Source organism: Corvus hawaiiensis, chromosome 5 (genome assembly GCF_020740725.1).
Source record: "Corvus hawaiiensis isolate bCorHaw1 chromosome 5, bCorHaw1.pri.cur, whole genome shotgun sequence".
Taxonomy (NCBI): domain Eukaryota; kingdom Metazoa; phylum Chordata; class Aves; order Passeriformes; family Corvidae; genus Corvus; species Corvus hawaiiensis.
Window position 1 is genome coordinate 49,420,277 of NC_063217.1, and position 21,099 is coordinate 49,441,375.

At 39.5% G+C, this 21,099-nt stretch overlaps 2 protein-coding genes across 2 annotated transcripts in view; one reads left to right on the top strand and one right to left on the bottom strand.

Moving 5' to 3' along the window:
* Window positions 1-706: 706 nt before the first annotated feature.
* Window positions 707-6,023, bottom strand: FGG (fibrinogen gamma chain). The gene is made up of 10 exons (XM_048305256.1): window positions 5,903-6,023; window positions 5,769-5,813; window positions 5,166-5,349; window positions 4,966-5,059; window positions 3,843-3,973; window positions 3,075-3,208; window positions 2,756-2,940; window positions 1,806-2,083; window positions 1,293-1,462; window positions 707-929 (listed from the first exon to the last, which is right to left on the bottom strand). The coding sequence occupies exons 1-10, from the start codon at window positions 5,975-5,977 to the stop codon at window positions 915-917; spliced, it is 1,311 nt and encodes a 436-aa protein (XP_048161213.1). The 5' UTR covers window positions 5,978-6,023; the 3' UTR covers window positions 707-914.
* An 8,386-nt stretch (window positions 6,024-14,409) lies between these two features.
* LOC125326651 overlaps window positions 14,410-21,099 on the top strand; it is a 57,013-nt gene continuing 50,323 nt past the window's right edge. Inside the window, exons 1-7 of the mRNA XM_048305110.1 lie at window positions 14,410-14,572; window positions 14,801-14,901; window positions 15,246-15,315; window positions 16,328-16,458; window positions 18,144-18,232; window positions 19,337-19,436; window positions 20,799-20,842. Coding sequence (XP_048161067.1) covers window positions 14,410-14,572; window positions 14,801-14,901; window positions 15,246-15,315; window positions 16,328-16,458; window positions 18,144-18,232; window positions 19,337-19,436; window positions 20,799-20,842 — 698 coding nt within the window. The remainder of the gene's footprint in view (window positions 14,573-14,800; window positions 14,902-15,245; window positions 15,316-16,327; window positions 16,459-18,143; window positions 18,233-19,336; window positions 19,437-20,798; window positions 20,843-21,099) is intronic.

The following is a 21,099-nucleotide window of genomic DNA, read 5'->3' on the forward strand; positions in this document are numbered from 1 at the left end:
GCTGATACACCCCTCAAATGCACTAATCAGATTTTGAGCAGGTACTTTCAGACGGCATCACAAACTCTTTGCTGGTCATGATCTGTGCTGTGAATTTGCTTATGTGGATCACATGGCAAATTATTACCAGATCCAGAGAAAGAAAAAGCAAGTAAAATGCAATCAATTTCTGCTGCAAATATTAACATTTTTTGGTTGCATGGCACTGAATATATTAGAGTAATTTTTAAATATTTATGAAAAAAAAGAGGGGTATGTGGGAATAATGGCTGTACAGTGTACTGCTATGTGTCATATAGCAAATGAAACTTATTCTGAGTAAAATTTGAGAAACTAGTTAATATGCATGATCTGGAGTAAAATACCTGTTCTTGGTCATTGACACTACCTAGCACATCCCAATAGAAAATATATTCATTACTTTATGGTAAGCTAAGTTAAATAGTCTTCAGCAGTAAAATAGGCCACTTTCAAGTTGCCATGTACTTTGATCTATGTCACCAAACAACTTTATTAGAAAACTTGAAAACCTATGGAAACAAGTCACATTTATGGGGAAATAGGTCCAACACATGCCTTTAAACAAAGAGCAGAAACTACTGGTGTGAAATTCAGGAATGACTGAATCAAGTATGTTTGATCCAACCATCAAAAGTTTTCTTTGTCTTGTTTGGCCATCTGTAGAGCACAGGTAATAAGCTCAGACTTTTTTTGTAATAATCAAAAATTTATTGAGAACAGGTACAGAAAAAATAACCATCCACAGAGGTAAGCACTGCTTAGGGAAGACGTTTGGGCATCTCACAATGTTGTTTTACAGTCAAAACTGCACTGTGTAATGTTTGGTAAGTTCAGTGTCTAAGACAGAAAAGATTTGCTTTTCCTGTTCAGGCTGGTCTTTGTCAAATCGTCCTTTACGCGTCTCCAACCTAAAACAGAAAGAAATGAGTATTTTAATGTTCTTCTAATGGAAGAAGCCTATGATGACATGTTGATAGTGGTATTCATACATAGTTATATTAGTTGGGAATTAAAAATGTAGCATTTAAAATACACAAAGGCAAGGGATTATTTCGGATCATGACACTATCCATTTATACATCCATTAAAAGAAACAGTAAAGCAGAAGGTATACTAAAATCAAAGTAGAAATACTTCTGTGTCAAAATGGTAAACAAAGCCAACTTCTCTAAGATGCAATGGGCTTAACTTCAGCTGTCCATGCTCAGTGTTTGAAATGATTACAATATTCTGTGTTCATTTTAAATATCTCCTCGGCCCTGTGGTCGAACCTGTTTGACATTGCCTAAGTTGTGCTGCTGTCCATCTACTGACAGTCTGTTGAATGGGATGATTTTCATTGCAGTTTTCTTCATGGAGTACCACCGGTCACGCCAGGTTGCCCAGATAATGCCATTGTCAAATCCCGATGGACCAGCATCTTCTGATGTGTACACACCACCTAAAAAACATCAGTTGGAGCAAAACAGTTGGTTGCTTTCTAAAATAGTTACTGTGCCCATACATTTTTCTGGTCCTGACACCTCCATGGCATCCCTGGGTGTGCTAACAGACCCTGTTCAATGCCTTTCTCCCCATTTTGCTTCTCTCAGGATTGATTCTCCCACTTTGGAATGGAGAGCAGTCATAAATTCCTACTACTGGTGTTAACAATTATTGCAAAGAATGGGCTATGCCAGCTTTGGAAAATCCAGAAGGCAAAGTGTACTCTACAAACGTGACTCGTTTTCCTTTGTCACTGAAATGTGGTGTCCTGGATTATAAGCACTTAGAAGACACTTTACCTATATAATATTTGCCATTGAGGTGGCCAGCATGACATCTATTCATCCACCATCCAGACCCATCTTGCTCAGCACAGTTGCCTTCATAGTTATCATTGTCATTATCATGGGTACTGAACCGCATGCCATTGTGGTAGGTGTAGGATTTATCACTTTTGTCATCTCCAAAATCATATCCATCCAAGGCATCCCCGGCTTCACCACCGATGAAGTAGGCGTAAGTCAGTCGATACTTGTCTTCTTCACTTCCCACTCTGAATACAGCGTAGTCAGCAGTGCTGTGAACAAAGGGCAAAAATGCTGAGTGTGAGCATGCTGCATTCCGAGCACATGCACAAATGAAAAATACATCAGTGTTAAAACTGCAGAAAAGGCATTTATTGCATCCTAGCATTTTAAAAGGAATTGTTTTCATGTGACTGTGGGGCTCAGTTCAGTGACACACATCCAATCAACTTTTGTGCTCCAGTATCAGACATGTTTTCTGACTACTAGCCTTCAGTGATGTATGAAATATCTACATTACCAGTACACACACACACACACACATATATATATTTATACATATATATAATCTCCCAGGTTCACAATAGAAATTAAAAAAAAGAATAGAACAGAATAGTTCAGTTGGAAGGGACTTAAAATGATCATGTGGTCCATAAGATATGTAAGACAAAGAAAATTGAAGAGAAGAAACAAATTCTTTCAGCCTAATAAATGAGTGCTGACAGCATGTGGCCTTCTGACAGGCACGTGTACCTGGCAACAAGTCACACCCAGTGACTGCTGTCACAGATACAAGCTCAGGAGACAAAGCAGTTCCATGCACACATTAGTTGGTCTGAGAGTTCATAATTTTTTAGGAGCAAACTTTTATCAGTACAAACTGATGCAGCAGTGGGAGCAGTAGGTTTTAAGCTGTCATTTTCAGAAGCATCATGAACAAATACCTTTTTTTGCCACTCCAGTCCTCCAGCTCTATTCGTAAGGTGTATGGCAGAGTGGACTGTGTAGTTATTAAATGCATCTTTTCATTGCCCAGCCAGAACTCAGTGGTGTCATCTGGAGACAGATGTCCAAATCCTTCCTTGTACTGAACCCAATTTTTACTGAAGTCTTCGCTCCCATCCAGTCTCTGGGGAAAAAAACCAAGAACACCAGAAGCAAAAATAAAAATCTCAGTCAAAAGGATATGTATAGGATGTAGGTAAATAAAAACAGTGCCCATGCAGTAAGTTGGTTTATAGAATTAATACATAAGTGGCATACCCTCTGTAGTACTGTCCAGCCGTTGCCATAGGAGTCAATCTCACAGTAGACCAGGAATGACTGCTTGGCTCTTTGAGGCTTGATAAAGTATAGACCACTTTTCCTTGCACCTTTATTTGCAATGTCTTGACAATCTGAAGTAAAGATATTCAAAAGATCATTTTCAATCTAGCTACAATTCTATCCTCACATTTATTTATATTGTAACTTTCTTAGTGCAAGAAATGAAATGAATCTAAATACCGTTCTTGCAAAGTTAGCTGCTTAGTCCACATACTTCAATGTCATTGCCATAAAAAGTCCTACCGAGGGTCACAGGACTTGTGTAAGATGAAGATGAATTTAGTTTCATGTAGAGTTTAAGCAGTGTAAAACACAGTCATTGCATTGATTTCTACAGCAACAAAGACACTTTCAGACCTAATGGAATAATTTTTTTTTTTTCCCACATGGCTTAGTAGAAATGTGATAGTGAGTTATCTTCTGTTTGTCCCAGGTCTGTGGAAACTCTACTCATGTCCCTCATGTTTAGCATACATTTTGGGATAATGTATTTTGGCCAAAAAGGCCAAGCAAGAACTGTGTTCCACTTGAACACCTTGTCTGCAGAACATCTAACTTTTACTGACAGTATTTATAATTTGCAATTTTATATCTCTTTACAGAAGTCTATGACCCATAAGATTACAATAAATCATTGCTGTGATGCCAAGCAGCAGCACTTGTAGCTGAATTAACCCTCCACCACACAAGAATCATTTTGCACACCTCTTCCAGTTGTCTCCTGAATTTCAGCCCTGTCTTTGCACGGCTCCTGACAGAGTAATTCCAGCTGGGCAATCTTCTCTTTCAGCTCTGTGATCCTGTTGCTGTTCATTATATGTGTATCTGTCAACTGTCTGGACAGAGACACATAAAAATGGGTTGTTGTATCTGCCGTTTGTGAGTGTGTAATACACATTTATTTCCCTGGACACACGGCTCATGTATCTAACGTGCTGCTACATGCACCCCTGTAAAATGGGGTGCCTTTATTAGCACTGATATTTAAAGTTAAGGACAGGCAAAATAGGAAAGCACATGCTTAAGCTCATGCAAAACTTAGCCACATGCAAAACTTGACTCTAATCAGCAAAACTCAACTCTAATCAGCAAAACTCTAACCAGTAATTACTGTACGAGTATAACTCTATGGAAAATTTTACTTTGCTCTCCTGAAGTAAATGATAAACTGTTCCTCTTCAGTTATGGATGTATTTGTAAAACATAACTGCTGCAAATAAACTGCTGTAAGTGTCAGAGTGCCTAAATAATCTTTGGCAAACGTCACTGAAGTGCAGATCTTTCTACACTCGGGTCAAAAAACATATCCTTAAGATTTAGAGACATTAATGATGTTTTTCAATTTTATTTTCAATGTCATCTTATAAAAGACTACCACTGAGTTTATAGTTACTTATGATTTATAACTATGTAACTGAGCTAATTTTCATGGATATATGCAGCAAAATTGGCCAGAGTGAATGATTGCACAAACATTCCACATACTCTGCTTGATAGCAAAAACACATGACCTCCAAAGGTCATGAAAAAGATTTTAGGGATAGCTGGCATAGCAGGAGAAACATAAATAAAAATATTGCCAGGCTTCATGACATTCTTATCTTGCACTTCTTGCACAATTAATGGTTTATCCAGGTGAGCAGAGAATTCAGTATCAGATCCTCATGATCCTTTTGTGTCTTGCTAGGCAGCTACTAATCGCAGTGTGGGCAGAACTGTCCACATGAGCACAAAAAACCTTTCTGAGAGAGCCTTTTTGGCACTTGATAAAAGAACAGAAAGAAAACAATTTGTATTGTCACTAATAAAAGAAGTGGAAGATACCTACTGGATAGTAGTTTCATGAGACAGTATAGTGTTTTCATATCTCATAATTTCTTCAATTATTTTCCTGGACTTTTGAGTAAAATCATCAATTGAATCTGTAAAACAGACAAAAGTACAAAATAATTGCAGTTAGGCAAATTTTAAAAAGAAAACTACATAAATAATATTTTTCAGTTGTGTACTTATTTTTTATATGCTCACTTGGTAAAGTCTGCTTTTCTGAAGGATAGAGGCCTTGGATGTGTTGAATCAGATGTTCTGTTGTTACTGAGGAGTTAGAAATTCGCTGCAAAGTTCTCTCCATTTCCTGCAGGTCATTATCCACAGCAGGATGGTATTTATTAAGGAAATCTGCAATGCCACAAGTTGTTGGGCAGAAGCTACCCTAAGGAGTAAAGAGAAATAGTTGGCAATGTTTCAGGGGAAAAGAAAGCAGAGCGGAATATTTGGGCAGAGGAACTTTCAGACACTGCTGACACAAACGATAAGGGATAAAAAAGGGCAGGCATTTGCAGCAGACTTTTTTAGAGACAGTTTACTTTCACAGTAAGTGCACACATAGCAAGAAAACAGTGCACGCTACTATTGTAGCATCTGCTGGATATGTGCTTTCATCCACAGCACAGCCTCCCGTACACCTTCATCAAGCATATACCGCTATCAATAAATAACAGGTTTAAACAAAGCACACCTAATAGGTACTGAAACCAATGATGAAGTTCAAGTGATAATGGTAGTTAATAATCAGCATAGGAAAGCTTTAGTTACATTCTTAAGATAAAAGGAAATTGCTCAGGTACTTACAAATCTGTCATCCAATATGCAGCAGTTTTCTCTGGTAGCAATATACTGAAGAGAAGAAAGAGGGCCATTTTTAGTGGATTTTTCTCCAACACCACTTTCTGTGCTAACACATTTCCTAAACATCCTTCACTTACCGCCACACTGGTAGAAAAGAGCAGGGAGAGGAGAGACCCCAGGGAAGCCCAGCTGCACAACCTCAGCCCCATCATGACTGTCCCACTGGGTTGTGCAGTCAGCAGCCGAGAATGTTCAACCTAGCACAGGGAGGCAGCAGTTTAAGGCAGCAGGCTGAAGCTGGGGGCGGGCACTGGGAGGTGGTGGGAAGAGGTGGGGTAGGGATTTGAGGTGCATTCCCGGAATTTGCACATACACTCCTCCCATTTTCAGAAGCTGGTTCCCACTATAGTCACCTCTCTCTGCTCCAACCAGGTCTCGGGGGAGGCAGGAAGGTGAGACAAGGCATGGGGATGCTAAACCTAGTCACAAGTGTAATGAAACTCACACATCGCTTTGTGATGGGGCCTGGCAGAAGTTTCACTTTAATAGCACAGGGAAAACCCACAGTAGTATCTGAATTATGCGTTACAACTATCAATAACCTAACAATAAATTGTATTTTGCAATTACATAGGCCTTTCCTCATGCAGATCTCTATGTGTTTTGCAAAGAGACTCAACATCATTTTCCCTATTCTATGGTTAACAAAACTGAGGCAGAGAAAGGTATGAAGTGGCATATCTGGAAAATAAGTCTGTGGTATTTCTCATGGGCAATGGAAGTGTGAATGTTCCCTGTCCTTCAACACAGTGAGTTCATTCCAGGGACTTTGGTCAATGCTTCCTTGCTGGGGAACTAAAGTTGTTGGTATCTGCCTTATTCAATACAGATACAAGAGTGCTGACAAGCCCTGTCTTCTGCTATGGGCTTTGTTCCAGGCAAATTGTTTTAGTATGTCCTTTTGCATGCTATCTGCACTGGGAGCATTAACACCTTTCCACTCATGACCTAGACCTGGTCTCTAAACTATGGCTTCTGCAGAGAAAGCCTGATTTTGTGCCTGTACAGCACAATGTGTGATAAGACAATGTTGAATGAGGCTTTTGACTCACTTACATGTTTGACCACATGATGAGAAGAATGGTGAGACTGGGGCTCATTGATAGATCTGTTGTTACTGGGGTCAGCTTTGTGATTTCAGGCAAATTACTTCATCTCTGTACAGCAGGATCAATGTTTCAACTTGGCTTAATAGGTACTTAAAACATGGAAATAAAAGCATTCTATAGGACCCAGGTTATTAGAAAATTAGATATAATTACGGCCTGAAACATGGAGAGTTCCTGACCTGTATATCCTCTTTTCATCTGGTCAAATTGGGTCAAATAGTAGGTTCCCATCATGTTCAGAGATCCACCCACATATTGCCAGAAGGAAATGTGAGCATTTAAGATGCTAGAAATCAAACTGATAGGACACTTATGTGAGGTTGAAGCATTGTTCCTCCGAGAGTCAGCTTTCCAGTAACTCTGCCGATGACCGTGAGTTAGCTGCCAGGCTGCCAGAAGTCTTTTCCAAAGGATGACCGATGCTAAAGGTTTGTCTTTTCAAATCTGGTATCAATTAACTTCGAGAGCCATGGGCAGAATGTGCTCTTGTTGACCTTACTGATAGAAATAGGACATGGCTCCACCTTTTACAGGGTTACTTCTGTTTCCTAAAGAGTGAAAATAAAGTAAATAGAACTGGGTAGAAGTCTGTCTGTTGTTGTGTTTTTTATTGTTGCTTCACTGGTGCTGTTAAGATGGACTGAGGAAACTACTGCTGAACCTCCTTGTCACTGCTGCTCATACACTGAGCTTGCTTTGCTGCTTCTTTGCCGTTCCTGACACAAGGGTCCACAGTGTCCCAGAGGCTGTGCACCAGCAAGATTCCCTTGGATATGACAAGGTAGCACAAGTAGGTTCCTGGTAGGAACTTTGTAAAGTAACTGGCCCAGCTTCAATGCAGATGTACACTGCAGAGTACAGATGGGCACGTACTGTTCATGATGCAATAGGTGAGCCACGGAGCACAATTCAGGTCTCCCTTGTCCTCCAACAGAATAAAGAACACATCTTTCCCTTTTGTCACTTGGCTTGAAACTCTGTCAGAAGACTATGTGGTAGCAGAAAATGAAAAAATTTGTCCTGTGCTCCTAGGCAAGAATTTCAGGAATCAGAGAGGATGACTACAGTAAAAGCCTAGTTAATCTTGAGTTAAAAACCCCAAGATTTTATAATTAAACAATGAGAACGTCTGTAATGACATAATAACAGTGTATAAATAGAGTTTCAATGTTCAAGATAAATGGATAATTGGTCGGCAAAACAAAAGGATCATTATCCCTACAAAAGGATTAGGAATAGGAAACCTGAATTTTCAGTCAGGTGCTTAAGTTACACAAAATTATCACTTTATAGATTTACATTCATGAAGGAGTCAATTTTCAACATTGCCTTAATGATTACCAAATATTTGCACACTGCAATTATAAGTGTTACTTAGCTGTATTTGTGGTCACAACTGTGGTACTTCTTAGCAGAAGATGTAAATATTTAAACCTCGGGAAATTTTTGTTTGCTTTACTGATTACATGGTCATGATTTAGCCTTGAATAATTAATCATTTCATATATTTGCTTCTTTTTTCTTTTTGTCTCTGATTTCACATTTCCTTACTCAGAAATATCTGATTCCTACTTTTAAGTTGAAAGCAACACGTATTCGTAGTGGAATGACTACGTGGTATTTTTCCTCCCTTGCATACCATTTTGTCTTGGTGGGTCCTGGTTGCAAAACAGCTGACCCACTTACCAAACAAGTGTGCTAGAGACCTGATTGTACCCTGAGACGTGTCCAGCCTGATTTAGCCATGTTGATTTTCTGGCCAGTGTTTTCTTTCCGGTAAGTCTGTTTGCTGGTTTGTTAACAGACGAGGAACAATTCGTGTAGCACAGGTGGAAGGAAGAGTTCTCAAACTCAGTGTACTCTTTTTCTGCAATTTATTTTTGAGGAGAGAGTAAAGGTGATTCATTATTTGTTTAAAAGAGCTTTCTTCAACTCAATATTGATTAGTATTTTATGTCAGCCACTGGGACACTATCCAACACTTTCCCATTATTCATAGAAAACATTTTCTTAGAAAACCAAACTGGAAGAAACATGTTTGTGTCTGTAAATTAGTTCCTGAATATCAGAATATCCTTATGGCTGTCTTGGAAAAACATCTGGTTTTAAGCTCATACTTACTTGCCTTAAGAATCTAACCTGAAAAATCAGTCTACATTTTAGAAATGCTTTAGTGACACATTTTAAGATTTCCAGTGGGCTCTTATTATGGTTTAACTGAAAGTGTTCAGTAGACTTGACTTGAAATTGCATTTTTTTAGATGCTCTGGAAGATAATTTTCCTATTTAAGAATAAATATTGAAAAATACAAAATGGACAATGCTGAAAAAAATACCTACTGTGCTTTGCTATCCATCACCAATATGTATCACCCTGCTTGTATTACTAAACAGATTAGTGGGCAAAACCCCCTTTGCTAGGTCGATCAATGAGTGAGTGATAATTAGGATGAGAGATAGAGACAATTAAAAAGCTGTCTAGTAGTGAAGTTATGCCAATGGTGTGCACCAAAGTGAAAATGAAAAAAAAAGTTTTGTAACTTATCCTTCTCTTTCAATTTTCAAAATGTGGGCAAAAGGTAAATCACAACTTTTTTTTCCAGTTGGATAGTCCACTCTGTGCAGCACACTTCTTCCTCATCCTTCCTGAAGTGAAATGAGTCAACAAAAATCAGTGGCTCTGCAAGGGAGAGCCTTTAATTTCTTCACAGTTGTGACACCAGTACAGGTACTTGCTATGCTTCAGCTCAAATACTGGCTGGAAATAGTTGTTTCTTTGAAAACTGAGTGAAGATCAGTAAGAAATATGTGTACTTCATGTCAGCCAGAACCTTTCATTTTTGGAAAGAAATTATGGGATATTTTGCCTCCACACTGTGAATACACACTTTAGAGTGTATTCTTTAATAGTTATAGGATAATGTATTTTCTTAAATCAAAATATGGAAGTTACATTGATTCATGACTGTTCATGTCAGCACTTTTAATAACTTAAAAGACCCTTTGATTTCTGCAAAGAACAAGCAAGGGTTATTGCTTTAATATATAGTTCTTAATTTGACTTAAACTATTATTACAAACAAATTTAAAAAAAATAGTTAACAATTAAAGGGCCAAAAATCAAGGCACTTCATCATCATAGTACTTCTGAAGGCACCTCATATCCATAAGTCAGATATTTGATGGTTTGAATGAGCTATTATCTTACTTTTGAAAAATCCTATAGTGTTTCAGTTTAGTTAGTTCTGCTTATTTAATTTCATACATTAAATATTTTAAGCTTGTTTCAAATCTTAAGGTATTAAGAGTGAACTTATATCTAAAAAAGGGAATGTGATATAAAGGAATGAAAATATAATTCAGAAGATAACCCATTTGTTTTGTCATGGGTGAGGTTTTTCTGAATCCTAGAACATAGGATGTTACACCTCAAAATTCTAAAAATCTACTAAAATACTACAAAACCCCAAACCATGTTCAGTGAAACATAATTATTGAGCTTTGAGTTGTTTGTGCCTTACATTTGGGTACTTGATGCAACATAGCAAATTCTCTGCCTTTACTGATTTACAGAGACCATTTTCTACTGTTGATTCACTTAGAAAAGGTTGGTATTCAGGCTGTCTGCAGAAGAGAGATTGCAGTGTATACTTTACCTTGAGGGCAAGAACAGTGAACTCTATTTGTTAAACAAAGAGATCCACTAATTTGTGGGAATGAGATAAGTAATAAATTCAAATATTTGCTGAGTATTTTGTAATTAGTTGAGAGGACAGAGCCTCAATAAACTAAACAGAGCCTACTTCAATAATCAAACGTATAGGCTGATATTATTAGTTTGGACAGGAACTTATTGACAATAACATTAAAGGAAATACAGCAAAAATGTAATGTATTTCTCAATAAACCCCTGGCCTGTGAAATAATTTGCTTGTACTTTTTAAAGCAATCAGAGGAAGCCTGACTGTCAGAAAAATCCTAGAAATATAGTGGAAAGTGTATTTGTTTTGGAAAAATACATTCTGTGTTGTCCTCCCCGACTTCCAGGATTAGGCTTGAATGCCATTAATTCACAATGGTGGAAGTAGAAGAATGAATTCCACAGTTCTTTTACACATTATCTGTGCTCTGTGCTGGTGCACAAATGTGTTTACAGGGAGAGAAGCACAGGCTTAAGTTTGAAATATTAATAGCACTAGCCTATTAAATGTAAATGTAAGTATTTAGGGTCACTGAAGGAAAGTGAAGCTCAGATTTATCCACATGTAAACCATAAGCAAAAAAAAAAAGAGTCTTCCATATATATATATATATATATTTTTTTTTTTTTTTTTTTCAATCGGTAGTCTTTTTCTTTCTCTGGCACAAAAATTAAAGCCAGAAGACTTTTCTTTCCCCCACTTTCTTCTCATAAATTATGAGAGGATTTCTGGCTTATTCATAACTTACATTATGCAATGGGTTCCTATCATGTGAGTGAGTTGTGACAGCTTTTATTGTTGACCCATATCCCCTACAGAGGTCACAAATATGGTCAAGTCTTTTACTAGCATCTCCTGTGTATGAATTTCACGTAGCTAGTTACTGATTGTAGTTTCTTTCGGGCTTCACTTGCAACCACACAGTGCCATCTGATGTCCTCGAAGAGCAATGAACTGTTCCTAAAATCTGTTAAATCATCTCAAAAAAATCTCAAAATTAAGACTTGACCATCACAGAGCATTGCTTTCCAAGCCCACCTTGAAGAGAACCTCTATATAATTTGCCTCTGTTTTCATTAAAACAATCCTAAGATCATGTATGAAATAATGGGCTCTGAGCTAATTATTACTGCTCAGGATGGAATGATGATGGTAATGAAAGCTCAGTCTATTTTAAGAAAATAATTTGTGAAATGGAGGGGATAGAGGTAGCGAATAAATTACCCTTTCAGAAAAATGGATGATTTTGCTGGAACCTCAACAAGGTTATTAAATAATCTACTTATTTATGGACAAGTATAAATTGAGTAAGAAACAAATTCGCTGTGGGAACCAACAGAATACAGGCTTTGATCCCTTTATCACTTCACTGCATCATTGCAAATAATGGAAGCAATCCTAAATCCTTTCCTCGTGTTTTTGGGAGATCAACTAATCGGTATGTTTTAGTATTTAATACATGTTGGACATTAATTCTCTCACAAAGACGTCAACATCCATATGCATATTTGCTAAAATTGTATTTAAGGTTCCGTAAGGACCTTGAAATGGTTTCTGACAAAGCAAGATCCCGTCCTTCACAGAACCATGAGCACTGGCTGTCAAAATCCATGCTACGAAATTACTTGAAAGAAGTTAAAAGAATAAAGCACCTTCTAGATTCCAAGACTGTTGTGCCCATGTACATGTGAGCATGCGAATATTTATTTCTTAATATAGATAAAATGCTAACCTATGACACCGGGTCATCCGGAGAGAAAGAAATGCACAGGTGATGCTGGTGGGAGCAGGTGGCTCTTTTTGGGGCCAGAGGTGGTTTCGCAGGCGAGGTGGGTGCGGACAGCGGTGAAACACAGCCACCTACCGGCCCCTGGGCTCCTTGGCGTCAGCAGCCAGCTCTTCTCACGCCCCCAAGTTCAGTTTTGCAGCGTGAAAACTTGGCGCAGCCCATTCCAGCGGAATTTTTACTTACACTCATGGGTTATCAATGATTCTGTTTATCAGTGATTGGCATTGTGTTTAAGCACAGAAGGGAGGACTGCAGCACGTTGGTAATGGTGTCTCAGCCAAGGCAAACCGCATTTGAATTTCACCCCAGGATTTGAGAGCATCGCATGACTTTGCTGAGGATTAGCCATGTTTCCTGCCACACTGCAATGTGTTGGAATCTGACTGCAACGTATTCCATATCAAAAGACACATGGAAGACACAAAATTTATCTACAGAAAGCATCTGTCTTTATGTCTGTACTGATAGTAATGTATTTTGTACCAAGACAGTGCTCTTTCTGATTCTTGCTTCAAAATTTACTTTAAGGAGCTACAATAAATATGTATTTAGGACAAAGCTCTCTGGAGTCAACTATGCGTATATTACATGGTGGTTTTTTTCCCCTACTATGATTATTTGGATGTTTACTAGTTTATAGGAACTCGAAACCTGCAAATTTTCTACATAGTAATGAAATACTTTCATAGTGTAATAATCAAAATCCTCTGTCCATATAGCAAACCAACTTTTCTTTATAACCTACTTGGTTCTGCCTGTTTAATAGATTAGGGCAGGAATTGTTCATCACTCAGGCACTGAGAACATTAGAAAATGGTGCTTTATGGCCCTTTTTTGCAATAGGAAAACATTGTACCTCGCTAAATAAAGAACCAATTTCTGAGACCACAGCATGACTATTTTCTGTCGTCTCTCAACTGCATTATTTCTAATCACAAGTTGAAAATAGTCTAACTGGAAGTCTTATCAACAATTTTCAGAAGTACTTATTTATTTTCAACATGGCTACTTTTTACATCAGTAAAACCCCCTCTCATCATCACCGCATACTTAGCATTGTCAGTTGCACCAAACGTTTTATTTTTCATCGCTCCTGCAAGAAGTTCCAATTTTATTATTGTATCATCTGCGAGATACAATTCAAACCCAATCGAAATAAAAGTGTACTTGTTAAGGAAGGCCAGGCTGTTACTGTGTCAGAGCAGCACTTAAGGCTCTGGTTCAGGCACAGTCCTAGCTCATGTCAGACACGGAGGATTCGCTCTGGAGCACCCGTACATGATTAGCCCTCTGATGTCCAGAGACAGCTCTCCAGCTTAGACGTCAGGACTACGAAATCGTTCCTCTTTATATATGAGGGAATTTCCTGGGTTAGTGGCATTTACCTCACGTTCACAGACTGGAAATTCAGTATGGGACCTCCTTTCTGTCAGAACAGAGACGTGCACTTCCGCGCAGAAAGCCTTATTTTTTAACAAACGCATTTTGTATTTAGGAGAGAAGGAAAGAGTTTCATAAAAATTCCGTAAGTAGACAATCTGACATGCTTCTGACATTAACCCAAGCCTTATCATGGGGTTTCCGCTGTTGAGGTTTTGCCCCGACACACCGCCTCTCGCTTCGCTGGTGACACGGGTGCCCCCGCCAAGCCCGCAGCACCTCGGGGATGCGAAACCCCGCACCCCCGCCACCGACCCGTGTCCAGCGTGGGCCCGGGCACAACCGGGCCCGAAACAGAGAGGCCCCATTCGGACACGCCCCGGGCTGGACCCATCAGTGCCCTCCAACCGGCTGGCGCTATGGGATACACCAACTACAGCGAACTGCCCCCGCAGAACTCTCGGCACTCCGTCCCGCGCTCTCCGCGTTTACAGGCTTTCTCCCGCCCCCTTTTCCCAATCGCCTCCGCAGGCCGCAGCTCCTCCCCAGCCCTGTGTTAGGCGGCCGCAGCCGGGGCGGTGCCCGCGCTCCCGCCCGCTGCCGCCATGAGCTGCGCCGCGCTGCTGGGGCTCCGGGGGCCGCGGCTCCTGGGGGCCGCCGCCCGCCCCCGCTGGAGCCGCCGGCGCAGCGCGGGCTGCGAGCCCCCGGCGGGCGCCGCGGTGCGCATCGGCTGCGCCTCGGGCTTCTGGGGGGACACGGCGACCGCAGGTAGGCGGCGGGGTCGCAGCGGCAGCGGCTGCTCGGGGGGCGGCGGGGAGACCCGGCGGGGCCGGGGCACGGAGGCCGGGCGAGCCCGGCTGGCAGCGGCCCCCAGCACGTTGCGCAAGCGGGCGGGCCGGGGCTGGCGCCGCACGCCCGGGCGGGGCGGGCCGGCACCGGGGGTAGGAGCGGGCCGGGGGGCCCCCGTGCTGACAGCGCCTTTGCCTGCCCCGCCAGTGCCGCAGCTGCTGTACGGGGGGAAGCTGGATTTCCTTGTCTTCGATTACCTCTCCGAGATCACCATGTCCCTGCTGACGGCCGCCAAGGCCCGGTCTCCCGTAAGTAAAGCCGGTGTCCGGCCCCAGCATGCTGGGCTTGGCCGGGGCCGGGTGCGCTCCGGTACTTTCCGACCTCCCGAGCTCTCCTTCAGCCCAAATCGTGCCCGAAGCCTGCTTAAGACATGCCTGGTTAGGGGGACACGGTTCCTTAAGTATACTTTTTACTCGCATGTATTTATTTGCATCCATTCAGTTTCACATAGTGAAAGTGTTCATGTCATTTCCCATCGTATTTGCCAGACATTTTCAGAGGTACTTGTTCTTCCCTGTTTTCTGTGTTAATCAGGGAAAGGGATTGGGTTGACCTACCTATGAGAAGTGGTTACAGCTCTTAATTATTTCAGGTTTTAGGTTACACTCCGGATTTTGTCTCCACTGCCATGGCTCCCTATATAAAAGATATTCACAGGAAAGGTAGGCTGCTTCTTGCATGAGTTTGTATGTTAATTCAGTACACCTGCTTATGAAGGCAGGCCGACAGAGTTGGGGCTGTTCAGTCTGGAGAAGAGAAGGCTCTGGGAAGACCTTACAGCACTTTCCAGTACCTAAAGGAGGCTTGCGAGAGAGCTGGAGCTGGACTTTTTACCAGGATGTGTAGTGATAGAAGAAGGGGAAATGGCCATAAGCTGAAGGGAGGGTAGATTTAGATTGGCTGCTAGGAAGAAATTCTTTACTGTGGGGGTGGTGAGGCACTGGAACAGGTTGCCCAGAGAAGTTGTGAATGCCCCATCCCTGGAAGTGTTCAAGGCCAGGATGGATGGAGCCCTGAATAACCTTGCCTATAGCAGGGGACTTGGAACTAGGTAGTCCTTAAGGTCCTTTTAACCCAAACTGTTCTAGGATTCTATGAAAAATCCCGTTGTAATTGATGTAGGGTACAGGTCTGATGGTGAAATTGGGTTGATTTGAGATACTTGTTATAACTGTAGATAAATATTTTCACATTTTTCTTACTGTAGCTTTAATTTGTGAATGGAATATTGCTTTACAGATCTTCTAAAAAATGTTTTCAAGGTAATTCTAGTTTTTCAAAATTTCCATGTAGTTCTACAATATGACTTTCTAATCACTCTTTTTTTGTTTACATTAGTAAAGCTTCACAGTGTTTACTGCTGTTTCTGTCAGGGATGTTCGATGCTGTCTGTCTGCCTCATTATGTGTGTCTTTCTGGTCACTTTCTCCTTCCATTCATAAAGGATAAATGAGAATTATCTATAGCAGTTACTCTTTTCTAAACAATTTTGTATTGGCTTATTGTGATCCTTTCACAGGTTAAATGTGGTTCATATTTTAATGTGGTTTTGCTTGATTGAATGTCTGTTACCTTGCAAAGGTGATACCTTGCTTGTGTTTCAGCACACTTTTTAAAATACAGGTGATTGATTATTGATGCTGCTGAACTTCATTTGCCTTTTTTTTTTCTTAGGTGTTCGTGTCATCAGTAATGCTGGTGGAATTAATCCACTTGCTTGTGCAGCTGCCCTTCAGGAGGTGGCAAAGAAAGCAGATGTTGATTTGAAAATAGCTGTTGTTGCTGGAGATGATCTGATGAGTGAGGTATTTCACTTTGTTTTAAGCCTTAGCATGAGTCTGTATAGCATGAACATGGTATTTACTGTCCCGTAGGAACTTACTTTGTGTGTCTTTATGCAGTAGTCTTTTACTATCAGAAGTGTTGTTCTTCATTATCTTTTAATTTTTAAACGCATGAATACAACTCTTGGCACATGTAGTGTTTGCTATGTAATGGAGGTGAATTTTATTAGCTTGTGGATCTGCTATTTAGCTTTTTGAAGGGAAATGTGAATCTGCTGTAAGGTCTGCCTGCTCTTCAGGAGAAGCTATTGTGTGCTGTTGCTTACTGCTTCTGTCTAAACTAGATAATCATGTGTGTTAAATCTTCTGAATATGGTGTGGCTACAACACATTCAAATGTTTATCCCCTCTAGCTTTTTTAGTGGTTTACAGGCACTTCCTGATGTTACTTTGTTTATAGGTAGCTGGTTTTCTGTTTTTAAGTAATTAGTTTACAGGCAGTAAGGTAATGTTAAATGAGAGGATTGAAGTTAAAATATGACCAAAAAAAATTGAAAGATGAAATATATGTTTGTTTTTGTTTTGTACTTAAAGAATTACACTTTATGAAATCCGCAAAAAGATGTTGGCCATACCTGAAAAGTTACTGGGAAAAGACTTTCTACATAATAGTAATTAAGAGAGGAGAGGTTTGCACTGTGGTTAAATATCTGCCTGTAACTTGGAAAATTATTTATCTGCATAGGATCTGTTACTCCTTGCATGCTCTTGAATGTGGAAGATCGTCAAGTAAGATTCTTCATTTGCAATTTATGTGCAGTGCTTGGGCTTCATTTTCAGAAACTTTCTGCCCTACTGAAACCACTTTACTGTCTGCAGACCAGAATTTCATTACTGCTACAACAGTAAAGTGGTCATCATTTGAGCTTGTTACAGACGTGTCTGATCTGAAATGCATTGTTTTCTATGCTGTTGTCAGTACATAACTTACAGGAACAAAAAAGACACAGCTTTTATGGTTACCAACAACTTCTGTTGTTGATACATGAAACATGGTAAATGTTACTTGTGGTTTGGAGGATTGCAGTCATTAACATAGAATACCAAATTAGTTCAGAGTGGAAATTTTGGGTTTTTTCCCACACTACAGATCCCACCTGTAAATTAGTATTTAGAGTTTCCATAGACATTGTGTCTATGCAGTCACTGTACCTTCAGTCCACTGGATTGGCAAGCTGCCTACTGCATGGTCAAAACCACACCCTCCCCCCCACCTACTGCTCTGGAAACACAGCTTACTCTAAGTACTGTATGAAGCTACAAGATTAGCCTTGTTCACTGGTTGTGACACCATTGCAGATGTGGCAGACACATTTCTGTTTGCAGGGTTTGATTTATTTAGTCCTACAGCAATTAAATACAGTTTAAAGCCTAGGAAATACACCAGTTGATTGTAGTTGGTTGTATGTGAATGAACATTACTTTCTTTAAAGACCGGCTTAGTTTTCTGCACGCTGGAAAAGTTGTGGTTAAAAGCGTATCTACGGCTTTTAGCCATTCAACTGATTTGTATTGTCAATACTTTTAATAATTATGCTTTGCTTAGAGTTGTTGTGAAGTGGATCTGTTGTTCGATACTAATGAAAGGCTTACTGTAGAAACTTCAAAATACTCAAAGCTTGGGTGTTCTGCTTGTTTTCTAACAGAAAGAGAACTTAAAAGGAGCTGGTATCACTGATTTAGAGAGTGGCAAACAATTTCCAGAGAATATTCACAGCATGAACATATATCTTGGGTGAGTTATTTTAGCAAGTTGTATTTATTATGAACAAATAATTTTAACACATGGAATATGGGAATTTGTTTTGCTTTGCAATTAGAACCACTTAGTATATGTGGTTCATCTTCGAATTATTCAGGCAACCAGAAAAAATACTTGTTTACAACTTGTAAATGAGTTTTAGTTTATAACCTTGTAAGTTATGACTCCTTAGCAATACACCATCTGTGAATCATCAGGTTTTAGTTTGAGCCAAAATAGTGTTAGTTTAATTACAATTGCGAAAATGCTTTTTCATATGCTTTGTCCTCTGTTGCAGCATGGAGTAGTTTACAGTGTTGTCACTAGAGAAGTGCAAGTGAAGACTTCAAGCTCAGGGACATAGAGTGCTGTAGGAGGTTCCGTTAGGTTGTGCTGAACTGTGTGTCAGGCTTTGTATTGTCAAAATTTTGGAAACTGTTTTTTCAGGATGGTTGCTGTTTTGAAAGATCTGTTTCCCCCTTTATGATACTTAGGGTTTCCATAAATCTCTGCATTTTCATTGTCACCATCCACTTCAGATGAATCAATGTCAATCAGGCCTAGTGAAGGGGAAGGACTGAGAAATGGGACAATGGTCACGTGCATCTCTTCCAGTTGGTGTTCGTGGTGATCCTGTTCTTGCACAGTGCTCTTTAAGTTGGACAATATTGCAAGTTCTTAAATTGCTTAGGTAATTGACCTGAAAGGTTTAAAATTGGAGGGCAAAGTGACCAGGCTTTATCTATGGAGAATGTTCGTCTTCATACACTCATCTACGAATTGAATGGCTAATGAATCTCTGAAAAACACTCTTTTCCATAATTGATGATAGAAGTGTCCCTCTCTGCACTTTGTTCAGGGCAGTTTCTATGGACATCAAGATAAGTCTTTCAGTTTCGTTATTTAGGTACCAGAATTTGATAGTGTCTCAATGACTGCTCTTTAAAATCTTCTTAATTATGTATATACATAATGACAAATTGGTTGTTAAAGTAGATTTTATTGACTTCCTAAGTGATTTTTAACCTGTGTGTGTCAGGGAACTGTTTTTTAAATGATGCTTTGAAGGTACTTACTGCTGTGTTTTGTCACCTTTAGCGCAAGACCAATAAGCAGAGCTCTAGACCTTGGAGCTGATGTTGTTGTGACGGGCAGATGTGTTGACAGCGGGATTGTATTAGGACCACTCATTCACTCTGTAAGTACAAGTTAATTTCCGTAGGATAATGAATACATGTGAGTGACTATTCAGCAGTTATTGTCAGACAATTTTTGTTCCTTGTGAAAATGTAGATACTAAATTAAAAACAACGAGATTTGTATTTTTTTTCTTACATGCATGAAAAGTTGTCAGCTTCCCCTTCTCCTAAATTGATAGTAGGGATATTTGTTAAATTGTATACCATTAAGCTGGAAAGCATGGGTGAAGTTAAGGAAGTCTTGGCCTCTTTCACCAGTATTTCACTCTCACCATTTGTTTCGGGGTTTTTCCCCGTGCCTTTCTTCAAAATTTGGTGTGCAAGTATATTTTTCTTTACCACAAGGTGTCGGTAGTGGAGCTCACTCTGGTTGGGGGGAGCACATGAGATGGTTTAAAGCACTGGGTTTTTTCGTTCAGTGGGTAAGCAGTTTTGTTTAAAGTAGTAGGTTTCAATGCAGCATTTCTGAAACTCCTTGAAATTAAAAAAATTACACATGCAGGGTATGTGGTTTTCTGAAGTATTTTTAACGGGTTTTCATTAATTTTTGTGAAGGATCACACAAGGTGAAATATGGAAGCTGTCTTTTGGTGCATATTTAAAACAAATAGGGGGGCATATATCTAGTTAAAAACATGCTTTCTAAAACATAATACTCTTTGACTTCATGCATGTCAAACATTGCCTAATTAATTTTCCATTTATGATTTCCATTATGACTTGTTGTTTTATTCCTAGTTGTTTACATTCTCAAAATAACAACTGTCAGTGTGTGTTATCTATTCCAGAAAGACCTTATCTAATTCATTGAAAGATTTTAGGAAGATTTCTGCAAAGTGCCAAATAGGAAACAATTACTGTATTGCTTGCACTAGGTTGAACTCAGGGAAAAGACTCTAGTTAAAATTTCTAGTTAAACAGAAAGCATACTTCCAGTTTTTAAGGGTGACTGGTAAGTACTCCAGGAACTGATAATTTTCAGAAGTTGAAGACACACAGTGGTTTGTTCAGGTGACCCAAGATAGGTACTATACTTTTAAACCTGTAGGTTGTGCAGGTTTTAAGTAATACGGATGTTGCACTTCCAGGTTTTTTGCAGAGGATATGGCTTTAAGAGTTTGTATTTGTTGGGGTGTATCAATAGGAGGAAAACTGAAATGTGTCAGAGATTTTTTTGCTGATTTGCTGTATAGGAACTCAAATCCCTGTACAGTGCCTGCCAATTATTATTACTTAGATTTCTACAGTTAAGTAAAAGTATATCCAATGAATTGTTATTCAAAGCAAAGAACATGCTATGTGCAGTTTTTTGTACTGTATGAAACTTTTATGTATTTGAAATATTTGTCTTTTTCTTCTAGTTTGGCTGGAATAGGGATGACTATGACTTGCTAGCTGCGGGAAGGTAAATGATATAAGAAGAAATTGGGTAAATTTATATTTCATATCATAATGTCAAGATACCAACTTTTTCAGCACATAGTGATGTTTCATATTATCATTGAATTTATTTATTTTAATGATTTTGTTAGGTTTTGAATTCTTTTTTGAGGGTCACTACTCTCACTTGGAGTTGAAATGATAGAAACTGCATTCTAGAACCAGCTTAAAATAACAAAAGGAAGAAAGGATTGAAAGATTTTATTTAGCAGCTTAACTTTC

Coding starts and splice junctions, on each gene's coding strand:
- FGG (XM_048305256.1), bottom strand. CDS start 5,977: ATGATGGGGCTGAGGTTGTGCAGCTGGGCTTCCCTGGGGTCTCTCCTC. Junction 5,060..5,165: donor AGAAAAGCAGACTTTACCAA/GTGAGCATATAA, acceptor TCTGTTTTACAG/ATTCAATTGATGATTTTACT. Junction 3,209..3,842: donor TCAGGAGACAACTGGAAGAG/GTGTGCAAAATG, acceptor TCTTTACTTCAG/ATTGTCAAGACATTGCAAAT.